We start from the raw sequence: 21126 nt of genomic DNA, 5'->3' as shown, positions 1-21126 counted from the left end.
GTGTTGTGTGGGGTTACTGGGTTATGGGGATAGGGTGGAGGTGTTGACCTTGGGTAGGGTGCTCTTTCCAAGAGCTGGTGCAGACTCGATGGGCCGAATGACCTCCTTCTGCACTGTAAATTTTTTGATATCTATGTTCGCGTCCGCCCCCTCTGCTCCTTCGGGAAGGCCCAGGATCTGCAGATTATGGCTCCGAGACCTGTACTCAAGGTCATCTAGCCTCTCTTGCCTTCTCTTATGTTGCGCCTCGTGCGCCTTCACCGCCAGGCCCAGGATCTCGTCCTCATTCTCCGCCACCTTCCTCCTCACCTCCTTGATTTCCTTCTGCGCCTTCTGGGCCACCACAATCTCCGTTTTAAGCTCCATAAAGCAGATTTTTAAGAATTCTTGTTGTTCTTTGGCCCACTGGGCCCACACCTCCCAATCTTCCCAGACCAACGTCCCCGCGTTTGCGCGTCTGCCGGTCCCACTCCTCCTTCTCTCCATGCAGCACCGGGGGGAACCTCTCCCGCACCCGTCCCCATACCAGTCTCAGCCTCCAAATGCTGCCGCTGTCCCGTTCAGCGGCCCGAAATACGGACCTTGGCGGGAGCTGCCGTGAACGCGCGACCTAGCAGGTCATGGCCGCCGCCGGAAGTCCTCTCAGAAAGGCACCGTTGATAAGCCTGGAGTATCTTTATCTAAACCACCCTCCTCTGTACAATCAAAGACAGTGAGTACCAGCAGCTGAGATTAAAGGAGTTTTTAACTTTGCACCTATGTTGATGGTAAAAGCAGTGTGTGCAAAGTAATGATTTGCAAATTTAAATCAAACCAATATGAGCTCAGTTCAACATGAATTTGAAGAAATTACTGCCCTTTGTGCTTTAGTCACCACCTCATGTTTTAAAACTGTCAAATGAATAAACTGTTCAAGTTTATAAAAGTTGCACCCAGGGGTTTATGTTTTGTGGCTTGTAAAAGCTTGACATTTTACACAGCTCTAACTGCTCCTGAGATGTAACTGGATAAAATCTTGAATACAGATCTTAATGCTCTCTTGTATATGCTGCTGAAAACTTTATGGTTAAAGAAATTAGTAGTCTGGTGAATATTGGAGCTATTAAAACCTTTTCTCCCCACCCCGATGACCAAAACTACAGGTGAATGCTAATGCTCTTCAGACTGCACCACCTTTTCCTGGAACACCTATTATGAATTCATCGATGGGTGGAATAACTCCCCTGGGACCCCGACATGGGCCTCCTCCAGCACCCAGAGGCACCTATGGACCAGTCCCACTTGCACAAAGTCATTTAGGTAGGACTAACTTACTTCTAATCGACTGCTGGTGTGGTTTAGATTTTTAAAGAGCATTTCTCGCCTCATGTTAGTTTCTGCTAATCTGACTTCTGTTTTTTTCTTGTATTTCAGTGCGTGTACCAGCTCTTCGAGACTACCCTCCAGGCCCATTCTTCCCTCCAGGCCCATTTCCTCCTCCAGGCCACAGACCTTTTCTTGCTGGGCCCTTACCACCACCTCATGTTCTGAGAGACTTCCCACCTGGTGCCAGGGAGTTTCAGCATGGACCAAGGAATCTTCCTCCTGGTAGCCGGGAATATCCACCACCAGAACCAGACAACCGCTCATGATTTTAAAGGCACTATGAGGCCAGGCTTTCAATTTGACTGATCACTCATCTCAGGCAGTTGTCCTTTAATGTATGTCAAAGTATTCCACGGGCCTCAGTTCTTCTGTTTCCATTGCCCAGAAATTAGGAAATGTTTAAAACTTCTGGAGAATCCCATCACTCAGCAGGTGGCTTTTACTCTTGGGTGACAGGGTCAGTCAGATCCAATTACCAGTTTATAATTCTTCAGCTGGAAAACCCTTGGACTGCTGGAGTTGTGTATGTTCCAATTTTGGAAATGGATAGGTGTATTTGCAGATGAGGTTCTCAAATAATTCAGTGTAACTGTTGGTTACAGCTTTGAAAACTTGGAATCTGTTTGTCACAAAATAGCCACACTGCCAATCAAAGGAGTTAATTGTGCAATATTAGGGTGCCTGTGTCTTTTGTATAGTGGTATAAATCTTTGCTAATGTGACCAGTGTTTTGAGGCCTTTTTATTTTAAATGGTTGGGGGAAAATCTTTTCCTGTGGAAATAGCAACTGATCAGTGAGCTGCCTGATTGATGTGGTCATGGCAAACATTTGTAATTCATACATATTTCAATGAACCCACCATTTGTGTCTCTCGCAGCCCCTGTTTTACATTTGATTTCTGTTTCGGAAAAACAAAACAGGCATACTCTATAATTAAGGCCAGATGTAACTTATTTTACTATTGAGAAAATTTATTAATAAAGATTAAAATTACTGGGTTGTCAATGAACATTCCTCAGTGCTGTTTTTGCCCCATACCAACAGTGACTTACATCAGATTAGCACAGTATGAATCAAAGCAGTGTGTTCTTATTCTTTCTTCCCCGTCTCTTTCCCCCCCCTCCCCCATCCTTTTATACACGAATCTTAAATCCACATCGTTATTGAACAGGATGTACATGTAGTGCAATGATTAGACATTGAATAGAATACATTTTTTTAGAACAAACTTTGGACCAACACTCTGGTACTTCAAATACATTTCTAGCGAAGCATCGGGGTGCCTTTTGTTCCAAACAGCCAGAAAGTCTTTGTTGAAAGTAGCACTACATAACATTCCCACTCACCTGTACAAATCCTTCCTTTGTGTATTAGTTAACTATAAAAAGCCTAGCCAAGGTGATTTCAGCAGTTCCTTCTGTTTAAATAAGTTATGTGCTGAATTAGCTACCACAGGTAGTGTAGGTATTTTTCATTCTTCACACAATTCTGCATATTCCAGGATTAATCAATTATTAAAAATTATAAAATGGTAATGTTAATCAGCATGAAATATTTTCCTGATTTGCACCAGTAGCAGCTTGGCACTTTTGAGATGTCTTCATGGGACTGACAATGATGCTGTGTTATTGCAAGTACTGGATCATAAACGTGCCACCGTGCTAGTTCTGTTGTAACATACACATTTACCACAATGTTCATGTGCCGCAGGTCACTCTTTGTGCAATGTTTGATGGAGGTGGAGATACAGTGGTTTCTTGGTCAGCAAATGCAACTTTTTCCTCTTGAAGTCTGTTGGCTTTTTGTATCTAAGCAGAAAGATTAGAGAAAATAAGTACTCTTTAAAATCGTCTTTGTGCCGTCAAGCTGGGAATAGAGATAAGGATCTGGAAATCACAGGAGATATGATCAAATGCTTGATTAAAGTGGAGAGGTTTGGGGGAAGAAATCAGCACTTGGGCAAAAACAGCTGCGAGAAGGGCAGGACGGAAATGGTAAACAGGGAAATGTCTGTAGTAGTGACCAAAGACACCAGCAGAAATTTCATCCAGGGAAGACTGAAGCTAATCTCATACTGGATTCAGACAATCGGTGAAGGACTCCAAGTAGCGGGTAGTGATGGTGAGATAAACCGTTGTTATTGGTTACATGTGGAACTCTGTTCACAGATCACTCGGGGGTGGGTAGCATGTCCCAGAACTATTACAGCACAAGAGGCCATTCAGCCCATGGTGTCTACAAAGGGTCTCCAAATGGACAATTAACTTAGTTACTTACTGGTGATTCTCCCAGTAACCCTGCATATTCTTCCTTTTCAGATCAGTGATTCCCCATTGAACCTGCCTCCACCATAAACAAGTAGTGTATTCCAGACCTTAACCACTGATCATGACCAAGATTTTCCTCCTATCACTTGTTTCTTTTTAACAATTACTTCAAATCTATGCTGTCTTATTCTTGATCTTGTCATATGTGGGAACGGTTTCTCCCTATCTACTCTGCCCTGACCCCCTCATGATTTTGAATACCTCTATTAAACCTCCTCTCAACCTTCACTTCTCCAATCTATCTTCATAACCGCAGCTCCTCATCCCAGGAACCATTCACGTGAATCACGTGTACCCTCTCCAATCTCTTCTCATCCTTTAAAGTGCAGCACCCAGAACTCCAGCTGAGGCCAAACTAGCATCCTGTACAAGTTCAACATAACCTCTTTGCTCTTGTACTCTATGTCCCTATTGATCAAGCCAAGGACATGCAGGAGGCCATTCCCTGCAAACCCACCTCACCGTTGGACATTAAGGGGCAATTTGGCATGGCCAGTCCACTTCACCTGCACATCTTTGGACTATGGGAGGCACCCAGAGGAAACCCACACAAACATATGAATGTACTCGAAGAATAGGCCCTTTGGCCCTACAAGCCCATGCCGATCAAGTGTCCTATCAATTTTTTTTTATTATAAAAAAAATTAATAGTACCCAATTAAGGGGCAATCTTTGTGTTGTGGGGGTGGAATCCACACAAACACGGGGAGTGACCCAGAGCCGGGATCGAACCTCGGCGCAGTGAGGCAGCAGTGCTAACCACTGTGCCACCGTGCTGCCCCTCGCGTGTCCTATCTAGACCAACGGCCTGTACTCATCCAGGTCCCTCTGCTCCTGCAGCCCCTTTAGCGTTGTACCCTTTATATTGCTTACATTCAGGCTGCGAGATAGAACTGAACTCCTGATGGGCAGAAAACAAAGATGGTTATCTGCAGTCATCGGTCTCCATTCTTAGCACCCTTACATTACCTAACAAAATTTGACACTGATCCACAGGAGAACATACTAGGATAATGATCAAAAGCTTGGGCTTGGTAAGGGAGTAGCTTTTAAGGAATTTCTGAAAAAGGAGATAGTGAAGTGTACAGGTTGAAGGCCACCAGTGCTGGAGCAATTTAAATCAGGGATGCACAAAGGAGCACAGAGATTTCTGTGGTTTGGAGGATGTTACAAATATAGGAGGAGAATTGAAGAGAAGGTTGGGAATCCGAAAAAAAGTGTTGCTTTACCTACATCAGGGGTAGAAACATAGAAAATAGGAGTATTACATTTGGCTGTTCGAACCTGCTCCTGCCCACCCTTGCCCCATACCCTTGGATCCAGAGAACTATATCTAACTCCTTGAAAACATACAATGTTTTGGCCTCAACTTCTTTCTGTTGTAAAGAATCTCACAGGCTCACCGCTGTCTGGGTGAAGAAATTTCTCCTCTGTTCTAAATAATCTACCTGGTATCCTCAGACTATGACTCCTGGTTCTGGACATCCCCGTCCTTAGGAATAGGCATGAAAGATGTTCCCGTTAGAATTTTATAGCTTTCAATGAGATCCTCCCTCATTCTTCTAAACCCCAACAATTATAACCCAAACCCATTCAATCTCTTCTTCGTCAGTCCTGTTATCCTAGGGATCAGTTTGGTAAACGTTTGCTGCATTCCATAGCAAGAACATCCTTCCTCAGATAAGGAGACCAAAATTGCTCGCAACAAGGCCCTGTATAATTGCAGCAAGTCATTCCTGCTCCTGTACTTGAATCCTCTCGCTATGAAGGTCAACATATAATTTGCCTTCTTCACCACATGCGTACTTTTAGTGACTGGTGTGCAAGGGCATCCAGGTCTCATTGCACATTTCCCTCAATCCACAGCCATTCAGATAATCTGCCTTCCTGTTTTTGCTGCCCAAGTGGATAACTTCACATTTATCCACATTTTACAATGCAACTGTCATGCATTGTCCAAATCACACCAAAATATCTCTGTATCCTCCTCACAGCTCACCCTCCTCCCACCCGATTTGCATTTTCTGAAAATTGGGAGATATTACATTTAGTCCCCTCTAAATCATTAATATATACTGTGAATAACTGGGGTCCCTGCAGTATCCCAACTAGTCACTGCCAATTGGAAAAAGACCCGTTAATTCCTACTCTTTGTTTCCTGTCTGCCAACCAGTTTTCTATCCATCTCAATGGAGTCAGAGTCAATATACTACCCCTAATTCCATGCGCTTTAATTTTGACTTTCTCAAAAGCCTTCTTAAAGTCCAAATAAACCACAGCAACTCTACTAGCTCCATCCTCAAAAGAATTCCAGTATATTTGTGAGGGGTAAATAGGACCTTTTGCAAGGGACAGAGTGGAAGGTGGGAGGCTGGCCAAGAGAGTATTGGAATAGGTCACAAAGTAGAAGTTATGAAGGTATGGGTTATCTTCCAACATTTGGGAAAAGGTGGACAGAATAGAAGAGAAACTTTGACTCTTTAAAAACAAAATGTTCCAATACTCACAGTTCTATAACTATCTGTCCAGCTTTGATTTCGTCCATTTCCATAAAAGCAAAACATTTTGTGCTTGTAAATCTCTTTTTAGGTTTGTAATGTTTGAATTCAAAGAAAATAGCAGCACCTGTTAAAAGAAAAACACGACATATTACCTGATCTAGGAGTATGTGCATTAGAAACGATATCTTGTCAAATATCACAGCTGCATCACTAAATGGTACAAGTATTAAGATCTATACACCTTTTGAATGCTCAAGTGCTAAAATATTGACGAGTTAACAATGTGAGGGAGAGCTGGTTAGACTGTGGTCTTTCACTTCTGAGACCTGGGTTTGAATCCACTTTGTCTAATGATTTATTGGCTCGCACCAGTTTCTAATGCGGGGGATTTAAGTAAACAGTAATTTGACTTCTGAGATTCATGGCTCTCCCACATTTAGAAATATTAGAGATTTTGTAAAATGTATGAATAACTCCACATCCAGATTAAGTTAACAGGCTGAGATACATATTCCAGTCACTGTTGGTGAATCTCAAACTGAACAATGGGCTGTGGACAAAACATTTTTTGGCGGACGCCAGGACACTCAAGTACTGTGCGATCTTCACCAAGGAAGGGAATTCAGGTGACTCACCTTTTGGCAGTTTCTCTATGTGTTTTTGGATTTCCACATCGATAAAAAAGTGTATGTAAATATCTTCTTTCCTTGTAGCAATAGGGGTATCTTGTACAGGGGTCAGATCTACCCCATTGGCATCTGTATGATTATAAGTATTATATTGTCAGTTATAAGTAAACAGAACTACATGCACACCAAACCCATTTTAAAGTCCCACTGCATTACCTTTTACACTGACTGTTACATAGGGATCGATACACTGTCCCGCATCCTTGAGACCAATTTTTTCTATTTTAATAGTGAGCAGTGCCATGCCAGGTTCTGATGGCAGCCGTGGTAGTAGAGTACCTGAAGACAAACATTCTACAGTGATTTGATCAGCATAACATTACTTATTCTGAACAAAGCAATAATAAATCTGTCACCTAAACTAGTATCTTTCTGACGAGGTATTAAATTGAAACACTGACTGCTTTACCAGATGGGATGTGAAATATCCTATGGCATTACATAAGAACTAGGAACAGGAGTAGGCCATCTGGCCCCTCGAGCCTGCTCCGCCATTTAATGAGATCATGGCTGATCTTTGTGGACTCAGCTCCACTCTCCGGCCCGTACACCATATCCCCGAATCCCTTTATTCTTTAGAAAGGTATCTATCTTTTTCTTAAAAACGTTTAAAGAAGGAGCCTCAACTGCTTCACTGGGCAAGGAATTCCAGAGATTCACAACCCCTTGGGTGAAGACGTTCCTCCTACACTCCGTCCTAAATCTACTTCCCCTTATTTTGAGGCTATGCCGCCTAGTTCTACTTTCCCCGACCAGTGGAAACAACCTGCCCGCATCTATCCTATCCATTCCCTTCATAATTTTATATGTTTCAATAAGATCCCCCCCGCATCCTTCTAAACTCCAATGAGTACAGTCCCAGTCTAGCATGGCTACTCCACCTACCCTGCATTGATCAAAGCAAGGAATTTCTTTTTGACCTGGCTAACATTTACCCCCAACAAATCACCTAGCCTTTTCTCTCAGTTATTGGTGGGAGCCTTTGTGCATTTTGAAAGCTGCTTTTGCAGTGACGACCCTTCAAAATCACTTTCTTGATTGTGAAGTGCTTTCAGATGCCCAGAGACTGTGAAAAGTACGATATACATGGTGATTCTTTCTTGAAAATCCACTTTGAGCAGCAGTATGCATCTCCTCCCATCATGAAGGCTTTAAAGTACAGTTCCATGGGCCTCACAGTGGTTCTTTAGATTCAGTGTAGACAGCGTCAAGTAGACTATTCAAGCTGGGGGCCATTGCAGCCAACTCCTCCAACCTCCAAATTTCACAAAAGTTCTCTTTCCATGAGTAGTCAGAAAGGGGATTTATGCATGGAGACAGGGGGCATGGCTGAGGTATTAAATTAATACTCTGTATCTGTCTTTACCAAGGTGCACAGGTGAAGGTGGAAGAGGTGGTAATTCAGACACTTGCTGGGTTTAAAGTTGATAAGATGAGGTGATAGGTTGACTGTACTTACAGCACCAACGTCGGATGGGATGCATCCGAGGATACTGAAGGAAGTGAGAATGAGAATTGCAGATGCAATAGTCATAATTACCCAACTTCCTTAGACATGGTGGTGGCAGAGGGCTGGAGAATTGCAAATGTTACAGGCTTGTTCTTTAAAAAAGGATATAAAAGGAATCCAAGCAAGTACAGGCCAGTCAGTTTAACCTCAGTGGTGGAGAAGCTTTGAGAGATTATAATTTGGAAATTATGTCACTTGGGCAAATGCAGGTTATTTGCAAGTACTGACAGGCAGTGAGATATGGGCATGCATGTCCACCAATCACTGAAAGTGGCAACGCATGTGGATAAGGTAGTCAAGAAGGCATACGGAATGCTGGCCTTCATCGGTCGGGGCATTGAATATAAAAATTGGCAAGTCATGTTGCAGCTGTACAGAACCTCAGTTCGGCCTCATTTGGAATATTGTGTACAATTCTGGTTGCCACACTACCAGAAGGATGTGGATGCTTTGGAGAAGGTACAGAAGCGGTTTACTAGGATGTTGCCTAGTATGGAGGACATTAGCTATGAGGAGAGATTAGATAAACTCAGTCTGTTCTCACTGGAAAGGAACAGGGTAGCTAAAGTCAACATTGGTCCCTTAGAGGATGAGACTGGGGAGTTAATAAGGGGAACACAAATGGCAAAGCACCAAATCCATGTTTTGCCTCGGTTTCCACTAGACCATCCCAATACTTTTTAAAAAATATATAAATTTAAGAGTACCCAATTCATTTTTTCCAATTAAGGAGCAATTTAGTGTGGCCAGTCCGCCTACCCTGCACATCTTTGGGTTGTGGGAGCGAAACCCACACAAACACGGGGAGAATGTGGAAACTCCACACGGACAGTGACCCAGGGCCAGGATCGAACCTGGGACTTCGGCACCGTGAGGCAGCAGTGCTAACCACTGTGCCGCCGTGCTGCCCGAACCATCCCAATAGGCAATGCAGATGTTCGTGAAAAGGAGGAACTTATAACAATTGCCATCACCAAGGAAAAGGTATTGTGCAAACTATTGGGATTAAAGTAGACAAATTCCCATGGCCTGATGGCCTACACCCTAGGGTCTTAAATAAAGTGGTAGCAGAGATAGTGGAGGCATTGATTATAATATTTCAAAATTACCTGGATTCTGGAAAGGTTCCAGTGGATTGGCAAAAGGCTAATGTAACATCTCTGTTCAGAATGGCAGAAAGTAGGAAACGATAGACTAGTTAGTTTAACATCTGTCATTGGGAAATTGTTGGAATCTATTAAGGTAGGAGTAACAGGACATTTGGGAAATCAAAAAACAATCCATCAGAATCAGCGTGGTTTTATGAGGGGTAAATAGTGTTTGATTAATTTGCTAGAGTTCTTCGAAGATGTAACAAGCAAAGTGGATAATGGGGGTCTTGTAGATGTAATTTATCTGGACTTCCAGAAGGCGTTTGATCAGGTGCTACACAAAAGGTCAATACACAAGGTAAGGATCCGAAGGGTTGGGGGTAATATATGATCTTCGATAGAGGATTGGCTAACCAACAGAAATTGGGGATAATGGGTCTTTTTCTGGTTGGCAAATTACAGCTAGTGATGTGCCACAGGGTTTGGTCCTCAAGCCCCAACTATTTACAATCTATATTAATGCAGGGATATAATGTACCATGGCCAAATTTACAAATGACACCAGAAAGCAAGTTGCAAGAGGAAATAAGAAATTTACAAATGGATATGGATAGGTTAGGTGACTGGGCCAAAATTTGGCGGATGGCACTGAACATGGATAAGTGGGGAATAATATAAAGACAAATTATCGAAATGGAGAGAAACTTCAAAATGCTTTGGTGCAGAAGGATCGGGGGTGTCCTCATGCACAAATCACAGAAAGTTAGTTGCAAGTGCATGAAATAAGTAAAGCAACTGGAATTTTGGCATTCATTCCTAATGGAACAGAATATAAAAATAGGGAAATGCGGTTGCAACTGTGTAGGGCATTGGTGAGACCGTATCTGGAGAACAGCACACAATTTTGGTCCCCTTGAGGAATGATGGAAATGCATCAGAGGCAGTTCACGAGATTGATTCCAGGGATGAAAGATTTGTCTTATAAGAACTAGGAGCAGGAGTAGGCCATCTGGCCCCTCGAGCCTGCTCCGCCATTCAATGAGATCATGGCTGATCTTTTGTGGACTCAGCTCCACTTTCCGGCCCGAACACCATAACCCTTAATCCTTTTATTCTTCAAAAAACTATCTATCTTTATCTTAAAAACATTTAATGAAGGAGCCTCTACTGCTTCACTGGGCAAGGAATTCCATAGATTCACAACCCTTTGGGTGAAGAAGTTCCTCCTAAACTCAGTCCTAAATCTACTTCCCCTTATTTTGAGGCTATGCCCCCTAGTTCTGCTTTCACCCGGCAGTGGAAACAACCTGCCCGCATCTATCCTATCGATTCCCTTCATAATCTTATATGTTTCTATAAGATCCCCCCTCATCCTTCTAAATTCCAACGAGTACAGTCAGAGTCTACTCAACCTCTCCTCGTAATCCAACCCCTTCAGCTCTGGGATTAACCTAGTGAATGTCCTCTGCACACCCTCCAGTGCCAGTACGTCCTTTCTCAAGTAAGGAGACCAAAACTGAACACAATACTCCAGGTGTGGCCTCACTAACACCTTATACAATTGCAGCATAACCTCCCTAGTCTTAAACTCCATCCCTCTAGCAATGAAGGACAAAATTCCATTTGTCTTCTTAATCACCTGTTGCACCTGAAAACCAACTTTCTGCGGCTCATGCACGAGCACACCCAGGTCTCTCTGCACAGCAGCATGTTTTAATATTTTATCATTTAAATAATAATCCCTTTTGCCGTTATTCTTACCAAAATGGATAACCTCACATTTGTCAACGTTGTATTCCATCTGCCAGACCCTAGCCCATTCACTTAGCCTGTCCAAATCCCTCTGCAGACTTCCAATATCCTCTGCACTTTTTGCTTTACCACTTATCTTAGTGTCGTCTGCAAACTTGGACACGTTGCCCTTGGTCCCCAACTCCAAATCATCTATGTAAATTGTGAACAGTTGTGGGCCCAACACTGATCCCTGAGGGACACCACTAGCTACTGATTGCCAACCAGAGAAACACCCATTAATCCCCACTCTTTGCTTTCTATTAATTAACCAATCCTCTATCCATGCTCCTACTTTCCCCTTAATGCCATGCATCTTTATCTCATGCAACAACCTTTTGTGTGGCACCTTGTCAAAGGCTTTCTGGAAAAGAGAGATTGAGCAGTTTAGGCCTATACTCGCTGGAGTTCAGAAGAATGAGAGGAGAGCTAATTGAGGTACAGAAGATGCTAAAAGGGATTGAGAGAGTAGACATACAGTGCATGTTTCCCCTTGTTGGACATTCTAGAACAAATGGATATAATTTTAGGCAAAAGGGTGGCAGATTTAAAACAGAAATGAGGAATGACTTCATTCACAGGATCATGGATCTGTGGAATTCACTACCCCAGAGTGCAGGGGACGATGGATAGGAGATGGATAGGTTTTTAATTAGTCACGGAATGAAGGGTTAAGGGGAGCAGGTAGAACAGTGGAGATGAGATCAGAAATGATCGTATTGGGGGCAGCACAGTGACGCAGTGGTTAACACTGCTGACTCACAGTGCCGAGGTCACAGGTTCGATCCCAGCTCTGGGTCACTGTCCGTGTGGAGTTTGCACATTCTCCCCGTGTTTGCGTGGGTTTCACCCCCACAACCCAATGATGTGCAGGGTAGGTGGATTGGCCACGCTAAATTGCCCCTTAATGAAAAAAAAGAAATGATCGTATTGAATGGCGGAGGTTGCTCGAGGGCTGAATTGCCGACTCGTGGTCCTAGTTCTTATCTTCTTACAAAGCATACAGCATCCTCAGCTATTAAAGGTAAGTATACCATATGTATTCTTAACCACTGTATCCACCTGCTCTGCTAACTTAAGGGACCAGTGTACATGCACGCCAAGGTCCCTCTGATCCTCGGTGCTTCCCAGGGTCCTGCTGTTTATCATTTATTCCCTTGCCTCGTTTGTCCTGCATCACCTTACACTTATCCAGATTGAATTCCATTTGCCACTGATCGGCCTATCTGACCAGTACGTCTATATCCTGTAATCGAAGGCTCCTCACTACTTACCCATCGTATAATCATTTTCGTATAATCCGCAAACCTATTGATCATTCAGTACCTACATTCATATCCAAATCATTTATATAATCCATAAACAGCAGGATCATTCAGTACCTGTATTCATATCCAAATCATTTATATAATTCATGAACAGCAAGGCCTGTGGGATCCCACTGGCTTCCATCAGAAAAATACCCCTCGACCATCACCCACAGCTTCCTGACACTCAACCAATTTTGGATCCAGCTTGCCAAATTTCTTTGGATCTTATGGGTTTTTACCTTCGCCATCAGTCTCCCATGTGCGACCATGTCAAGTGCATTTCCCTCATCTTCACACCTGGTCACCTCTTCGAAAAACTTAATCAAGTTAGTCGGACAAGGGGTGGCATGTGCCACAGTGCTTCGCACTGCTGCCTCATGCGCCAAGGGCCCGAGTTCGATACCGGCCCCAGGTCACTGTCTGTATGGAATTTACTCATCTCCCACTGTCTGCGTGGGTCTCACTCCCACAACTCAAAGATGTGCGGGGTAGGTGGATTGGCCATGATAATTGCCCCTTTATCGGAAAACAAAGGAGGAAAAAAGTAGGTCAGACATGACCTCCACTTGACAAAACCATGCTGACTGTTCCCGATTAATCTCTACCTCTCCAAATGCAGATTAAATTTTACTTTCAAAATTGCTTCCAGGGCGGCACGAGGCACTGTGGTTAACACTGCAACCTAAGGCGCTGAGGACCCGGGTCCGAATCCTGGCCATGGGTCACTGTCCATGTGGAGTTTGCACATTCTCCCCGTGTCTGCGTGGGTTTCACCCCCACAACCCAAAGATGTGTAGGTTAGGTGGATTGGCCTCACTAAATTGCCCCTTAATTGGAAAAATAAAATAATTGGGTATTCTAAATTTATTTAAAAGAATTGCTTCCAATAGATTTCCCACCACTGAGGTTAGACTGACTGGCCTGGAGTTCCCTGGTTTATCTCTTCCTCAATAATGGTACCACACTGGCTTTTCTTCAGTCCTCCGGCACTTCTCCTGTGACCATAGAGGAATTGAAAATTATTGCCAGCTCCTCTGCTATTTCCTCCCTTGCCTCACTCAACCGCCTGAGATACATTAAATCTGGCCTTGGAGATTTTATCTACTTTTATGTTAGACTACTCAGAACCTCCTCTCTATGTTAACCTCTTTAATTTTATCACAGTCCTTCTCTCTGATTTCTATACCCACACCGTCCCTCTCACGAGTGAACACGGACACAAAAGTATTCATTTAGAATCCTACCTACATCCTCCGGCTTCACAACAAATTACCACTGTGATCTTTAATGGACCCAACTCTTTCCCTAGTTATCCTTTTACCCTTAATGTACTGTAACACAACTTAGGATGTTCCTTTATTTTACCTGCCAGTATCCTTTCACATCCCCTTTTTGTTCTCCTAATTTCCTTTTTAAGTTCCCTCATTGACTCCAGCCTTCCTTTTACTACTTATCTTCTATTTATACACTTATAGAAGACCCTTATGCTGGCTGCCAGTCTCTTCTCTTACACTCTCTTGGCTTCTCACTTATTTTTCCACTTCCCTTCTGAATTTATTCAGCCTGGTTCTCACATGCACTATCCACTTGATCTCTATCATACACGTCCTTTCTGTGCTTCATTTTCACTACCACGGAAACTGGATTTGTTTGCTCCACTTTTCTTCATGGGAATGTCCTGTAACTGTCCCAGAACCATCTCCTCATTAGAGGCAACCTATTGTTCCACTACAGCATTGAGTGTGAATCTTTGATTCCAATTCACCTGGGACAGATTAGTTCTCACCGTATTTTTTCCTCTCTATGTATTCATGGGGTGTAGTGTCGCTGGCTGGGCCAGCATTTATTGCCCATCCCAAATTTCCTTTGAACTGAGTGCCATTTAAAAAAGTCAACCACATTACTGTGGGTCTGGAGTCACATGTAGGCCAGATCAGGGAAGGATGGCAGATTTCCCTCACTGCAGGTGATTAGTGAATCAGGTGGGTTTTTATGACAATTGACAATGGTTTCATTAGACTTTCAATTCCAGATTTTTATTCAATTCAAATTTCACCATCTGCTATGGTGGGATTCGAACCCGGGTCTCCAGAGCATTACCCGGGGTCTCTGGATTACTAGTCTCGTGACAATACCACTATGACGCCACTCCTCCCAAACTAGTCCTCCCACAATTATTTATTTTGATTGCTCCCTGTTTGTTTCTAATAGCTAACCTAAATCTTATAATAATGCTTCGATTACAGTTCTCTTAATGTTCCCTAACTGAGACTTGATCCAGTTGGCCTACCTCATTCACCAGAACCAGATCCCGCAATGCCTTCTTCCTAGTGCAATTAGAAACATACTGATGTAGAAAATTCTGAACATACTTCAGATATTCTTCACCCTCTCTGTCCTTTGCATTATTACTACTCAGTTCATATTAGGACAATTAAAGTCTCCCATTAAAACTGCTCCATAATTTTTGCATCTCTCTCGTAATTTCATTGCAAATTTGATCCACTAGTTTGCAGCCTACAGAATATCCCCAGTAATGGAATGACTCTATTGCTTCTTGGCTCTAACCAAATAAATTCTGCCCGTGATCCTTTAAGACATCCTTTCTCTCCAACACTATTATTTTTAACCAATATTGTTATCCTCCTTTCTTCCCCATCTTTCCATATCATCTTGTATTCACAAATATTTAGTAACCAGTGCTGACCTTTTGGGTCAGGTCTCTGATATTACCACATCATCATATGCCCAAGTGGCCAGCTGCAACTGCAGCTCACCAAACCGTAGTTATTACAGTCTAAAGGAAGAGGAGAAATGGAAGAGTTTAGAACCCTTGGCAGCTGAAGGCACAGCCACTAATGGTGTAATCTTTAAAAATAGAAGGGTAAGAATTAGATGAGTACAGATAGCTTCGAAGGTTCTGCACCAAAAGGAGATTGCAAAGAAAGGGGGCGAGGCCATGGAAAGATTTGAAAACAAAATGAGACATTTAAAAATGGAGGCATTGCTGGAGTGCAAGCCAGTGTAGATCAGCGAGCAATTGGGGGGAATAGGACTTAGCAAGTTAGGATGCAGGCAGGGTTTAGGGTCAACTGGAGGGCTGGCTTTGGAATAGGAACATTGGAATAATAATAACAATCTTAATAATCTTTATTATTGTCATAAGTATGGGACAGTACGGTGGCGCAGTGGTTAGTATTGTTGTCTCACAGCGCCGAGGTCCCAGGTTCGATCCCGGCTCTGGGTCACTGTCCGTGTGGAGTTTGCACATTCTCCCCATAACCCAAAGATGTGCAGGGTAGGTGGATTGGCCACGCTAAATTGCCCCTTAATTAGAAAAAATGAATTGGCACTCAAATTTAAAAAAAAAAAAATTATTGTTACAAGTAGGCTTACATCAACACTGCAATGAAGTTACTGTGAAAATCCCCTAGTCGCCACACTCCAGCGCCTGTTCGGGTACACAGAGAGAGAATTCAGAATGTCCAATTCACCTAATAGCATGTCTTTCGGGACTTGCAGGAAGAAACCGGAGCACCCGGAGGAAAGAACGTGCAGACTCCACACAGACAGTGACCCAAGTTGGGAATCGAACCTAGCACCCTGGCGCTGTGAAGCAACAGTGTTAACCACTGTGCTACCGTGCCGCCCTTAGTTAAATCTACAGATGATAAAAGCATGAACTGCCCAATGGGTCACATACACACACACTGCCCATGATCCTCTGGGACTGGTGGCTGTGGGTCAACTAGAAATAACTAGTTGCTTGTTTGTCTCAACACACAAACGACATGATTGAAATTAGTGCAATTGTTGTACTTGCTGAAAGTTTCTTTGAAAAACAAAAATTGTGTGGCTTTAATAGTGGTGTTTAGCACAAAACATATACCTACAAAGATGAAATGAAAATCACTTATTGTCACAAGTAGGCTTCAAATGAAGTTACTGTGAAAAGCCCCTGGTCGCCACGTTCGGGGAGGCTGGTATGGGAATCGAACCGTGCTGCTGGCCTGCCCTGGTCTACTTTAAAACCCAGCTATTTAGCCCAGTGTGCTAAACCAGCCCCTAATAATAACCCTTTTATTGTCACAAGTATGAAGTTACTGGGAAAAGCCCCTAGTCGCCACATTCCGGCGCCTGTTCGGGTAAGCTGGTACGGGAATTGAACCCGCACTGCTGGCCTTATTCTACATCACAAACCAGCTGTCTAGCCCACTGAGCTAAACCAGCTGTGTGCAGATTGAGTCTTACTCGTGTTCACAGGAGTCTCTGCAACCTGGCCTCTGCTGCCCTCTAGAGGAATGGGCACTTTAACCTGCAGTGGGAGTTCCCGAAATGTCCAAGAAATGAAAAATCTCTGGAAAATCTATGTAAACAGGGATCTCAGTGATACAGTGTGAGATTTTGGGAGGACAGAGTACACTATCATTACCACGGCTGAAATACACGGAACAATAACTTTATAGACAATTGTGCACTGGGTTACTACTTCAATTACCAAAAGTCTACGTGAAAAATACAACCCTTTTCCTGTGTATGGATGAAGGAAGAAAGAACATAGGGTTCAGAATGAAGCATTGCTTAACACCAAATGTGAGGAATAGATCACTTACCTAAAATAACAGCATAAGGGCAAAAATCGCCTTCGGCCCTTCAGTGATATACCCTGCTACAAAGATGGTAGATTATATTTGCATGGTGGGGAAGAGGTAGAGAGAGGAATGAGGAGAATCTGTTGAGTGTTATTGTAAGAATATTCCTATTTGATTGTATCCAGGGATGACTGTAACAAATGTGAGTATGATCGAGTGATGTAATTGGTAGCATGGTTTTCAGTATCGCCATGAGGAGCTGTATATAGTTGTGTATAACTGCTGCTCGTTTCTGCGTCTATGCTTTACTGTTTTAAATATTTTTTTATAAGACTGAATTTTTACAAAGCTTTTGACTACCATTCGTGGTCAAGTTTCCACAATGTTTCGGCGATGAGGATTAAACGGGACAAGAACAATTTGAGGTTCAGCACAGCAACATGAAGTCTTGTACAGTGAGTAGCTAGTTTGCAATGTGAACTGCGGTCGAGAGCTCTAAACCAGCGAGATTCTGTGACTTTACCAACAAAAAAAACGAGTCAGCAGTCATAGCTATGTTCGGACTTATCAGTGGCTTTGTGGAGGGTTACGAGGACTAGATAGAATACGTAGAAAGATGGGACACTTTTTCTTGGTGAATGGAATTGCAGATGAGACTAAACAGCGCTCAATACTCAATCTAGGGGCTGTTTAGCACAGGGCTAAATCGCTGGCTTTGAAAGCAGACCAAGGCAGACCAGCAGCACGGTTCAATTCCCGTAACAGCCTCCCCGAACAGGTGCCGGAATGTGGCGACTAGGGGCTTTTCACAGTAACTTAATTTGAAGCCTACTTGTGACAATAAGCGATTTTCATTTCATTTAATTTCATTTGTTGCTGAACTCTGAGCAGTGAATGTTTTAGGCAAGTATTAGAGGACATGCTCCAGGACAGATTATTTTGTGGTGTTAATGAAGGCAGTATACAACATCACTTGTTGGGAGAAGCTACACAGCCCTTCAAGAAGGCTCTAGGAGGATTCTTCAGGCATGGAAATGGCTGCCAACAATGCAAAAGATATTCAAAAGGCCAATGGTGGGGCACAGCACACCAAGCAAGAAAAGAGCCAGCAAGTAAACAGTGAAATGCCTCAGGTGTGGAGGCACACACTATGCAAACCATTGCAAATTTATGGATGCTGTCTCACAATTGCAACAAGAAGGCTAAAAAGTGCAGGAGTGCTGAGACAAAGTCAAAGGCTGGACAGGGAAATTCAAATACAAAGAAGCCACATTCTGCTATGTCTCACCTGGAAAGCAGAGCAGGACGAGGAGCCCTCCTACATGTTTGATGTGAGTGAGGCACACGTGGAACCTATGTACTTCACAGTGGGGGACAATGGACAGAAAATTAGGATGGAGGTGGACACAGGAGCCTCTGCATCTGTCATCAGTGAGTAGACTGACAGGTAGATTGACAGGCTCTAAGCAGGCATCAGCCCTTACTCAGGCAGGGATCAACCTTTGGATGTACACCAGTGAGATTATTCCATTACTTGGATAGTTAGAGGTAGGCATCGTGTATAACAGCCAAAAAGCAAGAGCTCAGCTCCTGGTAATAAAAGGGCATGGGCCTACTCTACTCGGGTGTGACTGGTTCAAGAAAACTCAGTTGTACTGGGGTGAGATAAAGCACAAGATTGTCAGAGGATATCACCCAGAAAAATCCCGAGGTGTTCAAAGACGAACTGGGTACATTGCACGGCACTACAGTTAAGTTGTTCGTACACCCTTGGGCTACTCCTCACTTTTTCAAGCCCAGGACAATGCCCTGTGTCATGAAAGGCAAAGTGGAGGAGTGGCTGAAAAGGCTTGGAATCATTGTCCCATTCAGTTTTCACATTGGATAGCTCCAATTGTTCCTGTTCTTAAAAGCGATGGTACTGTGCGCATATGTGGGGATTGCAAACTTACCATTACTCAGGATTTAAAGCTGGATGCTTACCTGTTGCTGAGGGTAGAAGATCTGTTTCCAACCCTTGCAGGAGGCAAGACTTTTTCAAAACTTGCCTAAAAGCATCTCATGTTAGATGAGGACTCAAAACAGTAGGTCACAATCAACACCCACAAGGGTCTGTTCAAATACAATCGTCTGATTTTTGGGGTGTCTTCCAGTCCGACGATTTTTCAAAAGTCAATGGACAAACTGTTGCAGGGATTCTCTGTTGGTAGATTATTTGCATGATATCTTGATCATAGGAAAACTGAAGAGCACATCAACAATCTGGATCAAGTGTTAAAGAGGTTTTGAGAGGCAGGTCTGCGTCCGATGCGTAGCAAGTTCAATGTCCAGGTACAGTATGGAATATTTGGGTCATAGTGTAGGGTCTAACCCCTGTGGAGGAAAAGTTCAAGATATCAAGGAAGCTCCAAATCCTAAGAATGTGTCTGAGCTGAAATCATTTCTAGGCTCAGTGAACTACTACAGGAGGTTTCTGCCAGACCTTTCAACCGTGTTGGTGTAATGTATCTGCTGCTTCACAAAGAGACCAAATGGGAGTGAGGGCCTATACAAGAGAAAGATTTCAAGGCCGTGAAGGCGTTACCACAATCAGCTAATCTGCTGGTTCACTTTGATCAGGACAGAGAGCTCATTCTGTCATGTGACACTTCACCGTACAGAGTCGGGTTGTTTCTCTAATTTGATGGAGGACAGGTCAGAAAAATCCATTGGATTTGCATCACGCACACTGACCACAGCCGAGAAGGAATACTCACAGCTGGACAAGGAAGATCTAGCCATCGTGTTTGCAGTGAAAGGGTTTCATCAGTACCTGTATTGGCATTCATTCATGATATGTACAGACCACAAGTCATTGGAGTCTTTTTAGCGAGTCCAGATGAGTTCCGGCGAGATACAGCACTGGAACCTCACATTCTCAGCCTATCAGTACAACATTGTGTACAAGGCAGGGAAGGACAATGCAAATGCAGATACACTGAGTCGTCTTTCTTCATCAGTAGTGTCGACCAAAACAGTATTTCCTCTGGAGACAATTTTCTTGCTCGAGAGACTTTCGAAGTCTCCTGTAAATACCAAACAGATCAAACAATGAACAGACAGGGATCCTATTCTGTCCATGGTGAGAAGGTCCCTTGTGCAGGGATGCCTCCTGTTATAGAGGATAAAGAACCAAGACCATTTGTAAAACACAAAGATGAGCTGAGTGTGCAGGATGGTTGCATTCTTTGGGGTCTAGAGTGGTTGTTCCATCCTCCTGGTCATTCATAAGTCGTGGATGAAGTTCATGAGGCTCATCCGGGTACTTCCTGAATGGAAAATGTAGCCAGGTCGTATGATGGTGACCGAATATGGATCAGGACTTGGAGAACAAGGTAAACTGCTGTTTTGTGTGTCAGATAAACCAAAGGATGGCACCACTAGCACGCCTCCATCCTTGGGAATGCCTGAGCGATCATGGTCTAGACTTCATGTGGATTTTGCAGGGCCTTTTAAGGGTCATATGTTTTTAGGTGTCACAGATGCACATTCTAAGTGGTTAGAAGTACACAGCATGAGCAACATTAAAGCACCCATTACGATAGAGGACCTATGCCAACTTTTTGCAACTCATGGCTTACTGGAATCTCTTGTTTCTGATAACGGGACAACATTTACACTGATTTGTTCCAAGAGTTTGTGCAAAGAAATGGGATATGCCATGTACTTACAGCTCCTTACCATTCAGCATTGAATGGTTTATCAGATCGAGCAGCTATTATGGTCCTAGACCAGATTCCAACAGTGGCTTGGATAGCATACTGGACCAAATCTCCAATATTTTACTTTATTTGTAAGACTGTCCGGAAAGAATAATTTGCTCCAGGAATTATTGCATGAAGAAAGAGAACTTGGTTATTTTTAAACAAAACTTTATTATAAATACAATATTAAACTTCTCAACTTCACC

General features: G+C 43.3%; 2 protein-coding genes across 3 annotated transcripts in view; one reads left to right on the top strand and one right to left on the bottom strand.

Moving 5' to 3' along the window:
* The window catches only part of mia3 (MIA SH3 domain ER export factor 3), a 202134-nt gene extending 199759 nt beyond the window's left edge, over positions 1 to 2375 (top strand). For both annotated transcript variants that reach the window (XM_072500262.1, XM_072500261.1), the window contains exons 28-29: positions 1143 to 1299; positions 1414 to 2375. In XM_072500262.1, the coding sequence (XP_072356363.1) occupies positions 1143 to 1299; positions 1414 to 1631 (375 nt within the window). In that variant the 3' untranslated portion in view covers positions 1632 to 2375. The remainder of the gene's footprint in view (positions 1 to 1142; positions 1300 to 1413) is intronic.
* aida (axin interactor, dorsalization associated) overlaps positions 2317 to 21126 on the bottom strand; it is a 132657-nt gene continuing 113847 nt past the window's right edge. The window contains exons 7-10 of the mRNA XM_072500265.1: positions 7040 to 7162; positions 6830 to 6952; positions 6201 to 6318; positions 2317 to 3174 (exon numbers count right to left, since the gene is read on the bottom strand). Coding sequence (XP_072356366.1) covers positions 3078 to 3174; positions 6201 to 6318; positions 6830 to 6952; positions 7040 to 7162 — 461 coding nt within the window. The 3' untranslated portion in view covers positions 2317 to 3077. The remainder of the gene's footprint in view (positions 3175 to 6200; positions 6319 to 6829; positions 6953 to 7039; positions 7163 to 21126) is intronic.

This window comes from Scyliorhinus torazame, chromosome 4 (genome assembly GCF_047496885.1).
Source record: "Scyliorhinus torazame isolate Kashiwa2021f chromosome 4, sScyTor2.1, whole genome shotgun sequence".
In the NCBI taxonomy this organism is placed as follows: domain Eukaryota; kingdom Metazoa; phylum Chordata; class Chondrichthyes; order Carcharhiniformes; family Scyliorhinidae; genus Scyliorhinus; species Scyliorhinus torazame.
This window is presented reverse-complemented; position numbering and strand designations above follow the sequence as displayed.